This window comes from Herpailurus yagouaroundi, unplaced genomic scaffold (genome assembly GCF_014898765.1).
Source record: "Herpailurus yagouaroundi ecotype Mexico unplaced genomic scaffold, PumYag 211, whole genome shotgun sequence".
NCBI lineage: Eukaryota > Metazoa > Chordata > Mammalia > Carnivora > Felidae > Herpailurus > Herpailurus yagouaroundi.
The window spans coordinates 8,600,989-8,620,601 of record NW_024412442.1 but is presented as its reverse complement, the minus strand read 5'-3'; the positions used below and the strand labels follow the sequence as shown (position 1 = coordinate 8,620,601).

The 19,613-nt window shown below is 47.2% G+C and overlaps 1 protein-coding gene across 1 annotated transcript in view; it reads left to right on the top strand.

Moving 5' to 3' along the window:
* LIPA (lipase A, lysosomal acid type) overlaps positions 1-19,613 on the top strand; it is a 35,247-nt gene that overhangs the window by 10,065 nt on the left and 5,569 nt on the right. Inside the window, exons 4-8 of the mRNA XM_040454271.1 lie at positions 8,728-8,926; positions 10,045-10,154; positions 11,812-11,948; positions 17,801-17,947; positions 18,767-18,838. Of these exons, the coding sequence (XP_040310205.1) occupies positions 8,728-8,926; positions 10,045-10,154; positions 11,812-11,948; positions 17,801-17,947; positions 18,767-18,838 (665 nt within the window). The remainder of the gene's footprint in view (positions 1-8,727; positions 8,927-10,044; positions 10,155-11,811; positions 11,949-17,800; positions 17,948-18,766; positions 18,839-19,613) is intronic.

The following is a 19,613-nucleotide window of genomic DNA, read 5'->3' as shown; positions in this document are numbered from 1 at the left end:
AGAGAGAGAGGGAAGGAGAGAATCCCAAGCAGGCTCTGCACTGTCAGCACAGAGCCCGACATGGAACTCAGTCTCATGAACCGTGAGATCATGACCTGAGCCAAAGTCAGGAGCCAGAGGCTTAACTGACTGAGTCACCCAGGTGCATCAGGGACATTTATCACTGATTAGCTGCCCAGGTTTAACTTGGCACCTTAGCCAAGTTATGAGTCACGGAAGTCATGTCTCTGTGGTATTAATTAATTAAGACTACTTTCTGGCCCTCTGACATCCAAGGGAATAATTTTCCTTTCTGCTGAGCTCACCCTGGACTGCAGCTCGTGAAAACAGCCTCTAGGATAGTTCTCAACCTGCCTGCCATCTTCATTTCTATATATTTTAATTTAATTTAATTTAATTTAATTTAATTTAATTTAATTTAGTTTATTTTAATGTTTATTTATTATTGAGAGACAGACAGACATAGAGCGTGAGCAGGGGAGGGGTAGAGAGAGGGGGAGACACAGGATGCGAAGCAGCTCCAGGCTCTGAGCTGTCAGCACAGAGCCTGACGCGGGGCTTGAACTCACCAACTGTGAGATCATGACCTGAGCCGAAGTCAGTCGTCCAACCAACTGAGCCACCCAGGTGCCCCAATTATTTTTAAAAATAATTCTTTCCCCCAGCTCCAGGCCCAGCCTAAGTGGCGGGTGTCCTTGATTACATGAGCAGGAAGGAGACGTACTTCTTCTGAGCTCCCAGCCACCTTTTTAACACCCTTCTTGAAGTGCCTTTCTTATTCTGCTTTGGGACGGACTTATTTGTGTACTTCTTCCTCCCCTCCCCACCCCATGCCCGTTTGCTCCCTGCAGCTGCTCCTTGAAGGCAGGGGCTGTGTCTCTGTCATCGTTGTATCCCTCAGCACGGTGGGTGGCACCATGTTCCCTGCATGGTCAGCCTGAGTGAGGGTTATATGAGGGCAGTCTTCAGAATTGGGGTTCTTAACTGGACTATGCAGACAATGCACCTTCTGTGTAGTGACATAAAATAGAGCCCTGTGCACACACACATACTACATATATTTGTAGAGAGTTGATGGACCCACTAAGATGACCCTGTTTACACATTTACCCGTGTCGTCAAACTCCTACTAACTAGTCAGCTTGGAACACACATTTAGAAACAGACTGAGGGTTTTTTTTTTTTTTTTTATTAAAATTTTTTTTTTCACCGTTTATTTATCTTTGGGACAGAGAGAGACAGAGCATGAACGGGGGAGGGGCAGAGAGAGAGGGAGACACAGAATCGGAAACAGGCTCCAGGCTCTGAGCTATCAGCCCAGAGCCTGACGTGGGGCTTGAACTCACGGACCGTGAGATCGTGACCTGGCTGAAGTCGGACGCTTAACCGACTGCGCCACCCAGGCGCCCCCAGACTGAGGGTTTTGAACAAACTGAGGGTTGACGGGTGTGGGAGGTCGGGGGGCGGGGTGGGGAAAATGGGTGATGGGCACTGAGGAGGGCGCCTGTTGGGATGAACACTGGGTGTTCTATGTAGTGATGAATCACGGGAATCTACTCCCGAAGCCAAGAGCACACTATACACACTGTATGTGAGCTAAGTTGACAATAAATTATGTATATAAAAAAATAAAACTCCTACAATCCAAAACAAAAAAAAGAAAGAAAGTTCTTAGTGGCCTGGTGAGCATGTGTATGATGCTTCCCAGTGTTAAGCAAACTTCTCCATCAAGTGTTGCACTTCCCCTGCTTTGCGCTAACTCCAAAAAGGAATTGAAAGTCATCCTGAATAGGGAAGTGATTCTGGTTTCGTGTGCTCAGCCATATCTCCGACAGTCATGGGATGTTAGCACTAGAAAGATCTCAGAGTCCTTTCTGAGCCAGAGATTTGGAGAGTTTGCATTTGTAACATACTCCCTGGTGGATTCCAAAGTAAAGTCCTTGAGTTCTGGAACCTGTGTCTAGATGAGCACCCTCATTTTACTGGGTGAGACAGCCAGCTTGAGAGAGAAAGGGAAAGAGGTTGGCTTTAAGGCAAAAACTAGTGGCCTAGCCAGTCTGACTCCAGAGTCTGTGCGATTTGAACTAGAAGATGCAGTGTTATGTAATAAGCATTGAGCAAGTTGTTCCCATGATATTGATTTTATTTGACTAAAACAAGGAAATACATATTGTCTTGCCTAAAATACATCAAACGGCAACGGCTACAAGGCAGACTTCTTGCCAAATTGGGAAATAAATTGTTCAGTAAATCAGTTGTCAAATAAAGCAACAATAGTGGGTTATTTGTGTCCAATATACATGCATGTATATCCGTCAATACGCACATACACATACATGTATATGATATATAGGTATCTGTTGGCCTAATGAGGGCAGTGGTGTTCTGGGATCTGAGTAATGGTCTTCAGGCATTTTGAACTTCACCTTGGCAAAGACTCCAGGGCTTGCCCCTTAAGCTTTTTAAGTCATAATTGAAAATTCACAACCTGGCTTGGGAAGTAGGTCTTTGGACAGAAAGGCCGCTGGCCTGTGTTTTCCTTTGCTTATTTTAGGATTCTGATCATTTCTGGATTTTCCATTCTTTCCTCTCTGCAGTTCCTAGAGGAGCTGTCTTTTTGAATAAATGCTGTGCTCTGACATGTCCCCAGAGGTCCCGTCAGGCCGAGATGCAGCTCCTTGCCTCCTGGTGGCATGGAGCAGATGCAGGGTCATTCCTGGGTGCCGGACTTGATGGCGCTGGCTGGCTGAACTCATGGCCAGGTTCATTTGGCTCTGATGGTGCATCAGGTGCAGGGCTGTGTTTGGACCCTTGACCTAATGGAGAAGCACAAGCCAGTGTCGGCTGCATGCTGACTCCTGTGTGCAGGGTGGGGCTGGACCAAGAGTCAGGGTGGAAAGGACTAGGGTGTGCTGCCAGAACCTCTGTCTCCTGCGGTGCTCCCTGTTGTCCTCCGGGCTAACCCATCTTACCCGCTGTCCGTCGTCATCCTCAGTGTCAGTTCTTCAGGGAGCGTCCCCGGCCGCTCACCCTGGGCTAGTTCCTGCTGCATGTTCTCTTTGCTCTCTGGGTGTTTCTTCCTAGCACTTAGGACGGTAAGGCTGAAGCTTCTCTTGGTTATTCGATCATCACTCCAGCCAAGTCTCTCCAGGAGCTCCTCTGGGCCTGGGCCCTCCTGGGACGGGGTTGAGCAGAGCATCGACAGTCGGGGCCACACTGGTGAGGGATTCCGTACTCCTGAGCGCAGACAGCCACAGACACAAGTGTAAGCCTTCCAGTGGTGGGTAGAATTAGGGGCATCTTGGGCAGAACCAGTGGAGCTGTGGCTTCTGTTTTCAATGGAAAAAAAAAAAATCCTTCTGGATTCGACGGTAGTCTCTGATGTCTTCTTCCTCTGTATCCAGTCCTCCCTGATGGGGAAGGTGCTATAGCCCGAATGTTTATGTCCCACCAGAATGCAGGTGTTGAGTCCTAACCCCCGTGTAGTGGTGTCTGCAGGTGGGGCCTTCGGGAGGTGACTCGGGCCTGAGGACAGAGGCTTCCAGAATGGAATTAGTGCCCTTATCAGAAGGAGACCCCAGAGCTTCCTTGTCTGCCTTCTGCCAGGACACAGTGAACAGACAGCCATCTGTGAACCAGGAGGTGCCTCACAAGGCACCAGGTCTGCCAACACCTTGATCTCAGACCTCGCAGCCTCCAGAAGCATGAGCTAGAGTTTCCTGTGTTCACAAAGCCATCCAGTCTGTGGTATTGATACAGCAGCCTGAATGGACGCACGCACAATGCATTCCGGAGAACAAGGACAGGAGAAGGATGTGTATTTCAGGATGTGTTTGCTGTGTGCAGGAGGTCCTTAAGGGAGAGCATGATAGAGAGAAGCGTATCTGGGGGTCAGAGTCAGCGTCTCTGGCCAGGTGCCCTCTGTTGTGCACTTGTCTCTCCGGGCCCCTCTGTTCCTTCTGTTAGTTGAGCATTTTGGACTACAGCTACGTACTTGCCCAGTGTCAGGCCAACTGTAAGGCTCCATGAACTGGAGCGTGGAGATGCCACCGTGCAAAGCCTTTCGAAGGGCAGCCAGGGTAGCAGAGGCAGGGAGGGCAGAAGGCAGTTTGCGTGGAGGTGAGGCACACTTTGCCCTCACATGACCTGAGGCTGGTTCCTGGTTCCACCGCGTACTAATCGTGTGTCCTGTCCTGGGGCACTCATTCCTTCTCTCTAGGCCCCAGAGCCCCCATCCGTAAGGTGAGAAGAGTGACGTGAATGGCCCAGTGCCACCCTGGGCATGTAGAAAACTAATCAAGGCGGTGCCTGGAAGGTGCACATGGCATGCGTGGTGTGCGTGTGGGCACGTAGTGGGTTTTCTTTCTTTGCTTCGTTTACTCCTTCGTTATTGCATTTATTCATCAGATTTGTCACGAGTGAGGACCACAAGCCAGACTCCACGTTGGGTGCTGGGGACGGGGTGGTGGGCAGGACCACCAGGTCTCTGGCTTCATGTTGCTCGGGACCAGAGTGGCTGTGGCCGGTGTGTGTGTGTGTGTGTGTGTGTGTGTGTGTGTGTGTGTGTGTGGTGGGGGTGGGGGATGGTTCTCTTTCCTGTCTGTGATCTGAGGGCTGTTGTGTTCCCTCCTGCAGAGGCCACTCCTCTTCAGCAGGGTGCCTGAAATGTGAGCACAGTGACCTGGACCGTGGCAAGGGGTGTGCACCCTTCCGAGTGCATCTTGGGGACGGGCCAGCTGGGGACGGGCCAGGTTCTCCTGTGGATTCTCAAGCGAAGAGATCTGCAATGCTTACCCCTGTTACACATGAGGAAACCAGGGGTTATAGGGCTCGATGAATTTGCCTGTGGCAAAGACAGGATTGACGTGGCTTAGGGCCGAGTTTCTACCCACTGCGGCGATGTCCCCGATAAAGCCACAGTGGGGAGAGTGCTCTGTTTAGGTAAGCTGTGCACCAGCTTCTGTCGTTTAAGATCTGGCAATAAAGGCCTGGGGATAGGTGCCTCCTTCTTATTCTCTCCAGGGGCCATAAGTGTCGTGACTCCGGCTTCCCACAGATGTTATTTGCTCATCTTGCTTTTGGCCGTGTTTTGAGGCCAACTCTTCCAACCAGAATTAGACTACAGAAATTCACTCAGGAGCCCTTGCTTTGGATCAGTGGAGGTCTGCTCTTAATGATTCTTGGGAAGGAGGCCCTAGAACTCCCTCCAGGAGCCCGTCAGATGTCAAGCAGGGCTCTGCACACCTGGCCTGTCTCCAGGCTGGGCCGGCCTGGTAGAGCGATGGGCGGCACGTTCCCCTTCGGATGACTCCTCCTTGAACCCAGCTGTGGTTGGGCTCCTGAGAAGAGCTGAGGGAGCTTGTGGAAAATAAGTACTTCCAGGCTGTGTCCCTGGAGTTCTGGATCCCCTACCTCAGAAGTTGGGCCACAAATATGTGTGTTTTTTAAATGTTCCAGGTAGTTTTGATGTGCATGCATTCAGTTTGGGGAAATAGTGCGTGGCTTGCTTGGAAGGGGCTGGGTACAAAGGGAATACTGAAAAAAAAATTAATTATTTTTGAGAGACAGAGACAGAATGTGAGCAGGGCAGGGGCAGAGAGACAGGGAGACACAGAATCTGAAGCAGGTTCCAGGCTCTGAGCTGTCAGCACAGAGTCTGATGTGGGGCTTGAACTCACGAACTGGGAGATCAGGACCTGAGCCAAAGTCGGATGCTTAACTGACTGGGCCACCCAGGCGCCCTGAAAGGGAATACTTTCAAGCACATCTCTTCTCCTCTACCTCTTTAGTTATTAATGAAGAATTTTTTTGGAGTAGTGGTTAAAAGCAGGGGCTTTGGAATGAGACCAGGAAGGCCGCGCAACCTGGAGGGATGTGCCCCCTACAAAGCCCTTCACGTCTGGGTCAGACAGGGCATTGACCTTCACCTGCTTTGTGTCTGCCTCCTGAGGGAGCCACCTGTGTGTGCCCCATGGTCCTGTCTGGCTGCGGCCTGGGGCAGTGTCACTTCTACAAATCCAGGGTCCCTTTTCTTCTCCAGAATCCTCTGTGGGGCGGTCTGTGTCTCACTCGGGAGCTGGCAAACACGTTCCTGCCCCTGGCCACGTCACTCTCTTTCCTGTGGGCTTCCCTGGGTGCTCATCGGGCTTTTTCACACTGGCCTAGAAGGTAACTGTGGGACTGTCTCCTGGGCTGGACTGGAGCCCCTTGGGGGCAGGGAGCGGGGCTTACCCTCCTTTGTGTCCCCCACAGCTGGCGCAGTGGCTGAAATATCACACGTGCCAGGAAGGGTTTATACAAGATGTGGGGCCTGAGCACACGCTTCAGCGGGCCGTCGGCCTTTCTGGCTTGGAGCTCACCTCCTGAGAGAGTGCTAGCGGCTTCTCGTTGCCCCTGGGAATCCAGGAGTTATTTACCGGTAGTGTTTAAAGAATTTTCTGGTATGCCTTCAGTCTGCCATTCCCACGTTTCTCCTCCAAAGCTCCTAGAGGTTAGGGAGGGAAATACAATGCACAGAGACTTCAGGGGGATTTTAAACGCTCCCCACTTAAATGTTCCCCAGGGGTGCCTGGCTGGCTCAGTCAGTTAAACGTACAGCTCTTGGTATCAGCTCAGGTCATATAAGCTCACAGTTTGTGGGTCTGAGCCCTGCATCCGGCTCTGTGCTGACAGCTCAGAGCCTGCATGGGATTCTCTCTCCCCCTCTCTCTGCCCCTCCCCTGTTAGCTACGTCTCTCTCAAAAATAAATAAAAATATGAAAAAAAATGTTCCTCAGTGTAGAAAACCTGCCTGGTCCCCGCAGGCTGACCCCTGCCACCCCTTCCAGCCTCAGTCCTGGCTGCCCCCGCTCCCCCCCTCTCCTGCCCCCCAGCTCTGCCTTCCCATCTAGATCATTCCTGCCTTTCTCAGTGCTGGGCCCTGAGGAGTCAGCTAAGCAGACACAGGTTTTCCACCAGGTGTCTGAAGAGGCACAGGTTGGAGGAAACAGCAGGAGTTTGGCCACCTGCCATGCTTCTGGCCCCGCCGGACCCTCTGTTCCCAGGGGAGACCGCTCCAGTGGCGGACCATGGTTATGTGTAATTGCCTCTCGGAGCACAGTGGTCCTGCCCGGCTCATGCCCGTGTGCTGTCAGACTCTTGCCTCCGTCAGCCTGACTTGCTGACTTCACTTAAGGCCAAAAAGTCTTACTCCTCACAGCCCAGCCCCAAAGCACCTTCGATGGGAGAGAAGTGACCTAACGTGCAGAAGGGACTCGTCAGCACCCTGGTGTGGCTCCTGGGGGTCCCTCACACAGAGACTCACAGTCACCGCGGAGCGATGACGCCTCTTGTCACCGTCTCCGCAAGGCAGCCTGCTTAGGAGCGGGTGTCCTTTAAAGCACATTTCATCAGCTACAACTTAATGAGGTTATTGTCTTGTACTTTGCTTTCTGTCCACCCTTCAAGGCTGGCTTATAAATTTTTCTGGGATGCCACAGTCCTTGTCATTGGTGATGGTTTAATTATTGCAATCAATTATTTGACGTCTCAACAGTTAGCTCTTTCCCTTAGCACTTCACTTTCTTTCTTTTTACTCAATTAAAAAAATTTTTTTTGTGGGAGAGTGCAAGTGAGTGAAGGACAGAGAGAGAGGGAGAGAGAGTGTGGAGCCTGAAGCAGGGCTCGAACTCACGTACTGTGAGATCATAACCTGAGCCAAAGTCAGATGCTTAACCCACTCAGGCAGCCCCACGTTTCACTCTCATAACGAACGAGCAGGCCAAAGGAGCTCTTACTTGTTCGTTGCGATCTATGTGTCTGTCACTATGCCAGACACTTAATTGCCTCATTTATTTCTATTAACAGTTATTGATGGAGCAGATGCCCAGACTGGGTTAATGTTTATTGAACTCTCGCTGTGCTGGGAAGCACTTTGCGAAGAACTTTTCACGCAGTATCTCCCAGTCATTGCTCTTTATAAAGTGCCTGTTACATTTCCCTGCTGCAGGTGATGATTCAGGTTGAAGGGATGTTGGAGGGATGTTGAAATATTTTTGCACCCAGTGGCACATTCGAAGTTGGAGAGGACAGACTCGAGCCCAAGTGCGTCTGTCTCTGACACTCGCGGTCAGTCTGACATCAGCTCCGTGAGGGTGAACCGTCTTGCTCCTGGTTCTGTTCTCTGCTGTGTCACCAGTGCCGAGAATGCCAGCACACAGTCGGTGTTCAATAAATGCTTGTTTAATGAATGACTAAATGGTCTTAACATGATGCAAGCAGCCAGAGGTTATGTTTCTTTGTCTCCCGAGTCTTTGTTTTTCCACAGCATCACCGTCCCAGGTATAGGTGAGTAGAAAATTTATTTGCATGTGTATACATAAAAGTAGAAATATATATGTAAATAAAGGAATATGTGTATATATATTTATAAATTTGCATACATGTAATCTTTTCCTGTCTTTTGGTTTATTTTGTTAGGATACATTGTAAGAAATTCGATTAGGGGAGCAAATACAGTATAGAAACATTTCATACAGTCTTAAGAATACGGTAAAAAGTTTTTTATGGTCAAATCTACACGTCTTGTTATTAGATACACGAGATAGCCTATTTTTGCTGCTACTTTGCCAGCACGGTTTAAAAAGATACTTTTCAGTGATGTTCTGTTGGAGTGCATTGCTGCCTCACTGTTCTTGCATCTGCCTTATGGCTGGGTGCTGCTGAGTCCTAAACATGGATGTTTTTCAGGTCCTAAGCCAGTTGTGTTCCTGCAGCATGGCCTGCTGGCCGATTCCAGTAACTGGGTCACAAACCTTCCCAACAGCAGCCTGGGCTTCTTCCTGGCAGACACGGGTTTTGATGTGTGGATGGGGAACAGCAGGGGAAACACCTGGTCTCGGAGACACAAGACTTTATCCCCTTCTCAGGACGAATTCTGGGCTTTCAGGTAGATTGGAAGTGATGGTGACGGGGGCCTACTTCCTTAGTACCCTTACCACAGACACTCGGGAGGCAGGTGGATGGGTAGCTCAAGGTTATCAGAGAGGGGAGACGGATGCCTGGGGAAAGGTTTTAAACCTTATGAGGAATTTGGTAAATCACAGTGAAGTACATTATAAGTAATGATTACATTTAAGAATTAGACTCCACTATGGACTTGTAGTTACTTGGGCATTCCGGGTCCTGTGGGAGGTGGTGGGCAAATTGCGTCCTGGAAACTTCTTCTTTCCCCCATACACATGCACACCGAATGTCTGCTTTTCCATTTCCAGAAATTGTCCTTTTTCTGTCAATCCTGGCTGTACCTATTAATCCCTGCGTGACACTGGGCATGCTGCATAAGCCTTCTGTGTCTCAGTTTCCTTGTTGTAAAATGGGGTAATAACCGCCTATCTCCCGAGGCCATTGGGGGATCAAAGGAGAGGATACGAGGAGAGAGCCTGGCACGCTGCAGGCAGTGGTGACAGTCCGCTTACCCATCTCCTGATGATGAATGGCACACACACATGTAACGTGTCCAGGGCTGTGTCCTGCTACCTGGCATGAGGGAAGGTCAGACCTCTGGACTCCTTCAGGCTTGTGTCCCGTTTGTGAAACCACAGCTTACCTACATGCGTGAAATGCAAGAATGACAAATTTTACCAAAGGAATATACTTGTTGGGCCGCCACTGGTAATAGTGAAAAGCCAGAAACTACCAAATGCCCATCAGCCGCGAATGGACAGATGAAGTGCCGTGTATCTATACAGTGAACATCCCACGTCTCTGTGACAGCGTGAATGTAGCCGGAAGAACACATACTATTTGATCTCATTTATAGAAAGGTTCAGAAATGGGTATAACATAACTTATGGCATAAAAAATGAGGACAGGACCTTTGGGAGGGAGGCAGAATTAGAAAGGGGCCCGCGCAATCCTGTTGATGTTTTCTGCGCTCAGATCTGTGCTGCTCTACGCAGCTGCGCTCAGCTTATGGTTATTCATCCCCCCCGCACCCCTCTTGTTAGCGTGCGGTTATGTTTGCGTGCAGTGTCTTAATGAAAGCGTTCCTTTTCTGGATTACAGTTATGATGAGATGGCAAATTATGACCTATCAGCTTCCATTAACTTCATTCTGAATAAAACTGGCCAAGAACAAGTGTATTACGTGGGTCATTCTCAAGGCACCACAATAGGTATGTATGTCATAAAGCCTGGTGGTGGATACAGTGTCTTCTTACAGAGTTTGTGCCTTTTCTTAAAAGGGAAATAGTAACAAATCATGTTAGTGCGAACAGAGGTGTTTGTTTTTTGCTTTAATGCCAAGCAGAAGTGATGAATAGGGGAAGGGCAGGAAATTTGGGGTAATATTTCACGTTCTTTGAAAATTCAGACTTTCATGTAAATGGATACACATGGTCTATGGTTCCCTTGACCCAGAAGGAATTAAAGTAAGCCTCAGCCTGGTGCATATTTTCCTGGTTACAGCAGTATGGGGATGTGAGAAGGTAGAAAACAAGAGGTATTATAAGGGCAGAGACTTTTAAACAGAAAACAAGAAAATACACTTTTTTTTTAAGTTTTTTTTTCTTTTTTAAAAAAATTTATTTATTTTTGAGAGAGAGTGGGAGGGAGGGAGGGAGGGAGAGAGAGAGAGAGAGAGAGAGAGAGAGAGAGAGAGAGGGAATCCCAAGCAGGGACGCTCGATGCAGGGCTGAAACTCACGGCTGTGAGATCATGACCTGAGCTGAAATCAAGAGCCAGATGCTCAATCGACTGAGCCCTCCAGGAACCCCAAAAATACAGTGAGTCTTAAAAGTTAAGTGGAATAAAAGTAACTACAAAGATGGCATGTTATGCTTCATTTCTGAATAGTTTCTAAAAGCTCTGTGCATTTTTTATTTATGCCGATTATAAAAAGAACGTGTGTTCATTGTATACAAAAGTAGAAAATTTGGCAGAGTTGAAGGAAAATAAAAATTGCCTGTAATTGTAGCGAACAAGAGTTCCTCCGATGAGGAACTAGGGACCTGTCCCATAATTTATGCAGTTCCTCCTTTTTGTGTGTGCTCTCATCAGCAGCTGTGTGTTTAAATCACACGGTCTCCTTAGAATACATTCCTAAGGAGGAGAATCACTCCTGAGCGATTCTTAAGTGTCTGGATGTACTATAGTTAAATGTCTGCGCTCTGCCTACTGCCAAACACTCTTAGCCAGTTTGAGAGACGACGCACGGAAAGTAACATGTGACACAGATGCGTGTGCCATTCTCATGTGTCAAGAGAAGTGTTTTCCTTCGTTTTTGGTCCTTCTCCCATGGCTTGCCTGCTTGTGTCCTTTGCCCCAGTGCCTTCTAATGTGACACTTGGGGGCCAAGTTCAAAGCAAGAAGTGACCTGAGAGAAACCTAAAAGGTATTGTAAGGCTAGAACATTCTGCATGTGCACGTTCCTCTGGAGCCCTTGGCGACTGATCTGAATGCCCCTGTAAACTGCTCCCAGGGGCCGGTGGACGGGCGCTGGGGCTGGGTGCTAATGTGGGGCTGTGAGGGAGAGTCCTTCCTTTGCTCGGCTTCCAGGATAAGAGGAACAGGGGCATCTTCTGATTTCTGTAGGTTAAAAACTGAATCAAGCACTTAACAAGTACTTGACTGACTAGTTTAATCAGACTCCGTTTGGAGTCTCCGCTTGGAGAAGCTCAGAGGCCCCCCCCCATGTGGTTGCCTCCTGGTGGTGGCGTTGCCTGCATGGCTCTCAGATCGCCACTAGAGGGTGTGATGTGTGACCGCCTTTGGTTTTTCAGAGAAAGTCCTAGAAGATGGAAACTCCTGTTAATCTTCTTTGTGTTTCTCCAGGTTTTATAGCATTTTCACGGATTCCCGAGCTGGCCAGAAAGATTAAAATGTTTCTTGCCCTGGCTCCTGTGGCTTCACTCAAGTTCTCTACTAGCCCTCTAAATAAATTAGGAGACTTTCCAGATTTTCTCTTCAAGGTACTTGAACTCTCCCCAACCCCCCCTTGAGCCCCACCAACAACATTTCAGACCTGAAGCACTGGCCTTTAGAGGAGCATCCGTGCCTTCCTCCTCTGTGTTTCACTGTCAGTGGAACAGTGGCTCTTCTCCCCGCAGTGTTTCCTTCCCCCTTCACCCCTCCTTCCAGATCCTGGGGAGTCAGGGAAGGTGAATCACTAATTCTACCCGAGAACACCAACTTCTGATGGTCAGTGCAGCTATCCCCACACCACACAGAGGGAGCACAGGCGGTCCAGAGTTGCCCTGTACCCCACGCGGTAGCCTGTGCTTGGGCGTAGGCAGGAGACGGGACGTGGGAAGTGCGTCGCTCCCACTCGCCTGACCGTGGCCATACCGAGGGCCACCGAAAGACACCGTTCCTATGACATTTCATAATGTGGCCAGTAATATGGTTACAAGCCAGTAACCTCCCTGAGGCTCAACCCTAGAACTGTGTGACCCCCGTGGCCCTGGCTCTGTTCACAGAGGAAGCAGTTTTCTTTTTTTTTTTTTTTTTTTAATTTTTTTATTTTTTTGCCTTTATTTATTTTTGGGACAGAGAGAGACAGAGCATGAACGGGGGAGGGGCAGAGAGAGAGGGAGACACAGAATCGGAAACAGGCTCCAGGCTCCGAGCCATCAGCCCAGAGCCTGACGCGGGGCTCGAACTCACGGACCGCGAGATCGTGACCTGGCTGAAGTCGGACACTTAACCGACTGCGCCACCCAGGCGCCCCAGAGGAAGCAGTTTTCATGAGGAGGAGTTGAGAGCCAGCTGAGGCCGGTTGGCCCATTATGTGCGCTCTGTATGCGTTCCATGTGTGATACGTGTATACCCACACACGTTTCCACACAGGACGTATGCTTAAAATGAGGTGTAACATATCAGCCACCTCAGAGACGTGCACAGGAGGTACAGACGGCGTATCTCAGAATCCCGACCCACACCTCAGATGGATTCTCGGTACCAGTGACCAGACATGCAGACAAGACGTGGCCCCCTCTAAGCAATTTTAGCTCTAATGCCTTGGGTCATAGAAGCCTCCGTTCTCACTATAAACAGTTCAGAGATTCCAAATAAAGTATCCTTCAGTTACCAAGGCCTCTCTTACTCCTTCCTCAGAATTAAAACAGTGCTCAGTGTGAGGTTTTCCTATACACCTTGTGTGTGAATTTAAATACGTACAAACGTCCTGAGAGAAATTTAGTGTTTCGTGTTAACGTAGACGGTAGCCCGCTATGTATCTTGTTCTCCAGATGACACGTTTCACTCTTGGTGAGCTGTCACGTTAATACATACAACTCCCTCTTCTAAACTGCTGTGTAGTGAGTATTCTGTTATCAGGAGCTACTGCCTGGTAGACGTTTAAGGTTGTTGCTAATTTGCCATTGCTGCCTCACTGTGTCCTTAAAAAACATTTTTTTTTATGTTTATTTATTTTTGAGACAGAGAGAGACAGAGCGTGAGCGGGGGAGGGGCAGAGAGAGAGGGAGACCCAGAATCTGAAGCAGGCTCCGGGCTCCAGGCTCCAAGCTGCGAGCACAGAGCCCAATGAAGGGCTCGAACCCACAAACCGCGAGTCTGTTTGGACCTGAGCCAAAGGCAGATGCTTAACCGACCGAGTCACCCAGGCACCCCCTCCTTGTGTCCTTTTTCATAAAGAACTGAAATGGCCATCATAGGGATGTTTTGGATTTAATTTAACCCTTGGAGACTGTGATCTGGTAGCTTTGTAAGGATACCAACTCCCACTCCCCACCTTGGACATGGTGTCCTTTAAATCTGGAGTGGGGCCAGGAGCTGCGTTTCACAGAGCACCCTGTGGGATTCTAAAGTAACTAAACAGACCGGTAGTTGAGAACCACTGTCCCAGACAGCGGTGTTTCCTAATATCCTGGGAGAATGACAAAGTGAAAAAATAAATGTCCATAAAGCCTTTGGATTAGCTGCCCTGGGAAATCAGTGCTGCTGCCACGAAAGTTTAGTACCCTCTCAGCCTGCAAAGATATAAATTCTAAAGTCATCAAGATTGATCTGGGCAGGCCTGTAAATGTGTAAGGTGAGTTTTTCTTTCTCCCTCTGCGCTCTCCTGCTTTTACATGCTCTCAGTGAGCACGCAGCTCTGAGGGACAAGGTCAACTTCACGTTCTTTGTCGGCCAAAAGGAAAGCTTGGCTTCTCATGCTACAAGTCAGTGATACATTGTCCTCTTGTTTTTAGTAGAGAACCTCAGAAGTATATGCATTTATCTATCTATCACATATGACCATTATGTAGACTCAAAGCCAGGAGCCTCTTCCTGCCCTGCGACCTTGTCTGCACGTGATACTTCTTGATTCTCCCCAGCTAATCTTAATGTGCTTCGTCTGCAGAAGAGGGGCATTTGAGGAGACCCGGTATCTGTCTGTGAATATTGGTTGGCTGTCTTGTGGTAGGCAGATTTGATAGAGGTCACAGGCTGTGTGTAAGTGGACAGTATTTGCCTGAAGAAGTGCCGAGTATGGCCCATACAGTTTTATGACTTCAAATTAGTTGCAGCCTTTAAGCAGCATATGTAATGTTGGGATCTTGATCACTGGTTGTTTGGAGGGGCTGGGGAGGGGGTGGGAAGGGAGTGAGAAGGGCGCCGTGCACCACAAAGCAGTCGCACCCGTAGGCTGAGCGTTAGCTTTCCAGTTCATCACGGTTCTTAACGGTCCCTAAACATCCCTGTGGGCAGGGTGGCATTTAACACTTGCCACTTTAGGGCGTGCCTGGGGGCTCAGTCGGTTGAATGTTTGACTCTTGGTTTCGGCTCAGGTCATGATCTCACGGTTGGTGAGTCCGTGCCCCGAGTCGGGCTCTGTGCTGACAGTGTGGAGCCTGCCTGGGATCCTCTCTCCCCCCCTCCACCCCCCCCCCCTTTCTCTGCCCCTCCCTCCCTTTATTTTATTTTATTTTATTTTATTTTATTTTATTTATTTTATTTTATTTTATTTTATTTTATTTTTTTATTTTTTTAATTTATTTTATTTTGTTTATTTTATTTTATTTTATTTTATTTTATCTATTTATTTAATTTAATTTAATTTATTTTATTTTATTATTTATTATTTATTATTTATTCATTTTATTTTATTTTATTTCCCTCCCTCCTTTTAAAAAACCCCGAAAGCGTTTGCCACTTTACACATTTGCATTTTCGTGCTGCCTATGTTAGTTTGCTCCTATATTAGTTTGCTCCTCCTGTGAGGAGGAGGCTGCCCCCTGCCCTGCCTGGCTTCTGGGGGCTTGCCTGCCATTCCTGGGCTTACAGGAGCATCCCTCCTGTTTCGGCCTTCACCTCCACACGTGTGCGTTCTCCCTGTGTGTCTGTCTCTGCTCACGTTTCCCCCTTTCTAGAAGGACCCCGGTCCTGCAGAGCGCCCACCCTGCCCACCATATCCTTACTTGATTGCCTCTGAGAAGACCCTGTCCCCAAATAAGGTCACCTGCTGAGATAACTGGGAATTAAGACCCACCCCCGAGGTGTTGGTAGGCATTTGAATTTTTTCACTCCTGCTTGTCCCTCCAGAGGGTAGGCATCAGCAAAAGTGTAAATTATCAGTGGACAAATTTGGGTTCAATATAAGGAAGGTTGTTTTTCTATTTCCCATTGCACAGGTGTGTGAATATCTTTGAGGGTGTAGTGACAGCCCTGGAAACACGTGCGCATGGCTTCAGTGGCCATTGGTCAGGACTTGTGTAGATCAGGAGTCGGCAAGTTTTCTCTAAAGGTCCGTATGGTAAATCTCATTGTCTTTGCGGATCATATGGTCTCTGTTGCAACTGCTGAACCCTGCCATTGTAGTGTGAAAACAGTCTGAGAGACAGCATAGAAAAATGAGCATGCCCGTGTTCCAATAAAACTATTTATAAGCATAGGTAGTGCTGGTGGAAGGAATGAGGAGTTACCATTTAAGGGGGAGAGTTTCAGCTTGAGATGTTGTAACCGCTCTGCAGATGGATAATGGTGTGGGTTGCACAATAATGTGAGTGTACTAATGCCACTGAGCTGAATACTTAAAAATGGTTAAAATGGTAAGTTTTGTGTTATGTGTGATCTATCACAGTAAAAAAGTATTAGAAGAAAAAGACAACGGGCTGGAACTGGCTCACTGACAGTAGAATTGGATTGGATGTATGTGCCCTACGTAGATGCATTGTTGACCAGTCTTGGTTTAGACTCTTTCTTGGAAGTCACTACCAATCTTCCAGCCAATGAAACTCTTTGGGGATGGTCCTGGGGCGAGTGATCATTAATTGCCCCTTCTTGCTGTGAAAAGTCTGCTGTGAACTTACTTGGTTTTCTGCCCTTTTCTTCACTGGAGACTTAACAAATTTTTTTTATTTAAATTCAATTTAGTTAATGTACAGTGTAGTATTGGTTTCGGGAGTAGAACCCAGTGATTCATCTCTTACACAGGACGCCCAATGCTCATTCCAACAAGTGCCATCCTCAATGACCATCACCCATTTAGCCCATCCCCCAGCCAACACCCCTCCAGCAGCTCTCAGTTTGTTCTGTGTTTAAGAGTCTCTTATGAGGGCGCCTGGGTGGCGCAGTCGGTTAAGCGTCCGACGTCAATCAGGTCACGATCTCGCGGTCCGTGAGTTCGAGCCCCGCGTCAGGCTCTGGGCTGATGGCACAGAGCCTGGAGCCTGTTTCCGATTCTGTGTCTCCCTCTCTCTCTGCCCCTCCCCCATTCATGCTCTGTCTCTCTCTGTCCCAAAAATAAATAAACGTTGAAAAAAAAAATTAAAAAAAAAAAAAGAGTCTCTTATGGTTTGCCTCCCTCTCTGTTTTTTATCTTATTCTTCCTTCCCTTCCCCTATGTTCATCTGTTGTGTTTCTTAAATTCCACATATAAGTGAAGTCACATGATATCTTTCTCTGCCTGACAATTTTGCTTAGCATAATACATTTTAGTTCCATCAGTGTTGTTGCAAATGGCAAGATTTCATTCTTTTTGATTGCTGAGTAGTATTCCATTGCATATATATACCACATCTTTATCCATTCATCAGTTGGTGGACATCTGGGCTCTTTCCATACTTTGGCTATTGTTGATCGTGCTGCTATAAACATGGGGGTGCATGTGTCCCTTCGAATCAGCACTCTTGTATCCTTTGGATAAATTCCTAGTAGTGCTATTGCTGGGTCATAGAGTAGTTCTATTTTTAATTTTTTGAGGACCCTCCATACTGTTTTCCAGAGTGGCTGCACCAGCTTGCATTCCCACCAACAATGCAAAAGAGATCCTCTCTCTCCACATCCTCGCCGACATCTGTTGTTGCCTCAGTTGTTAATGTTTGACATTCTGACAGGTGTCCGGTGGTTTCTCATTATGGTTTTGATTTGCATTTCCCTGATGATGAGTGATGTTGAGCATTTTTCATGTGTCGGTTGGCCATCTGGATGTCTTCTTTGGAGAAGTGTCTATTTATGTCTTTTGCCCATTTCTTTACTGGGTTTTTTGTTTTTTGGGTGTTGAGTTTGATAAGTTCTTTATAGATTTTGGATAGTAACCCTTTATCCAATATGTCTTTTGCAAATATCTTCTCTTATTGCCTCAATTGCCCTTCCCTGGAGACTAAGTACACATCTGTAACATCCGCTTTTGCCTTAGTAAACACATCGTATAAATATCCTCGCGTGAACGTCCACTGGTTCCCATTTCTTTTGAGTCGTATGTGGAGACACTGGGCATGTGTCTCTTCTTCTGACGCGGGTCATGGAGTCTCATATTCCAGAATAAATGCCGAGATATTCTTGGTTTTCTTCTTCTTCTTCTTCTTTTTTTTTTTTATAGGACTTATTTGGAGTCAAACAATTTCTTCCCCAAAATGCGGTTTTGAAGTGGTTGAGCACAAATGTTTGCAGTCGTGTCATTCTGAAGGAACTCTGTGGAAATGCTCTTTTTGTTCTATGTGGATTTAATGAGAGAAACTTAAACATGGTATGTATGTTCATAATAAAACTTGCTTTAACTTTTAGCGAGTTTATTTTATCTGTGAATATGCTTATTTGTGCTGAAGGATGTGAGAAAAGCAGGAACGACCTCATCCGAGTGCTAATGGGTCTGACATTGAAGAGGTTCAATGTGGGCAAGTGCCTGGAATGTTCTCTGCTGCTTTCCTCAGGCTAGCAGCTTCCCACAGGGTGCCCGTGAGGAACTACTGAGTGAGGACATCTGTCATAATTTATGTCCCAATATTTATATTTATTCTAGTGATCTATTTCTTTTAAAAAACTACTGAGTGTGTGTTTAAATTTGGAACAGCAATTTCCGTGTGTATGTGTTTGTGTGTATGTACACATTTATTTACCTATTTTTATTTTGTAAAATGTAAACCCTTGACCAGCAAAATACTGGTGTTTCTATGTATATTTGTAGTTTGTAATGTTGCGTCATGTGAAAACGGATTTTGAGATTCTCGAATGAAGGCTCTAGTTTCTCATTCCTGATGATAGAAAAAGGTCTGATTATTCTATGAAATTTTGGAAATTCAGAAAGGCTTGTAGCAGAAAATAAAAATGGCTAGTAACCTCAATCCATGCAGCCTACGGCTGCCATGTTGCTCTGTTTCCTCCATATGTATTCTGTGTGTGTGTGGCTGTGCAGTTTTTCTAGAACATATCTGTAGTCAGAGAATTTTTTTTTCTTGTTCTTAATCTCCTATATATGAGATTATGGCTTTGAAGTGCAGAACTGATTTATTATCAATGCTTCCTTAATGCTGTATCCATCATTTATGTCAATTTATCTCTTTCGCAGTCTAGAGTGTCGGTGTATATAACACACTCTCCTGCTGGAACTTCTGTGCAAAACATATTACACTGGAGCCAGGTAGGCATTCTGGAGGGGCTGCTAGGGTTTGTATAAAATCAACGTCAGAGGGACCTGTGCTTTCCATGAAGCACTTGTCTGCGAGCCCTTACCTTCTTGTCGCAGACCAGGCCGGTCGCTTACACATCAGAGCTGGTTTCCTTCCCCTGAGTCCTGGGTTCCTGTCATTGTGTCTTTGTACCCTGTGTGCGTTCACCAAACAGGCTATTGGGCTTGACTTTTTTCTCTCCCCTCCTGCCCCACCCCATCAGTTTCTCACCAAGTCCTAGATTTATTTTATTTCTGTGATGCTTCATCAAGCCAGATTTTTGAGCAGCTTTAAGATGCAAGCTAATGTCAGCGTTAACCCGTGAACACTGTAGGACTGAAGACACCAGTGCATAAACCAGAGCAAACCAGTCAGGGGTGTAAATGGGAGCCAGTCACTTTTAAAATGCAGCTCTCATTGTTTTAGCACATACCACAAAAGCAATGCATGCCCATTCTAGAACATTTAGAGATCATGTACTATAGGAAAAGGATAATAAAAATTGTCTTAGAGATAAAAAACAAAGCTCTGCAATTGTCCGCAGAGATAGAAGATGTGTACCAGGAGATAGGAAATGTCTTTGCCGCCTACTGTATACCTTTTACTGCAGATCATTCCAGAAGGAAGTGGTTAAGGATGCAGATAGAAATATAGTTGCAAAATAGATTAATTAAATTAATCAGGTGACTTAATTTATTTTCTTCTACTTATTCTTTTACAACTTGTTGGGGGGGGGGGGGGGGGGGG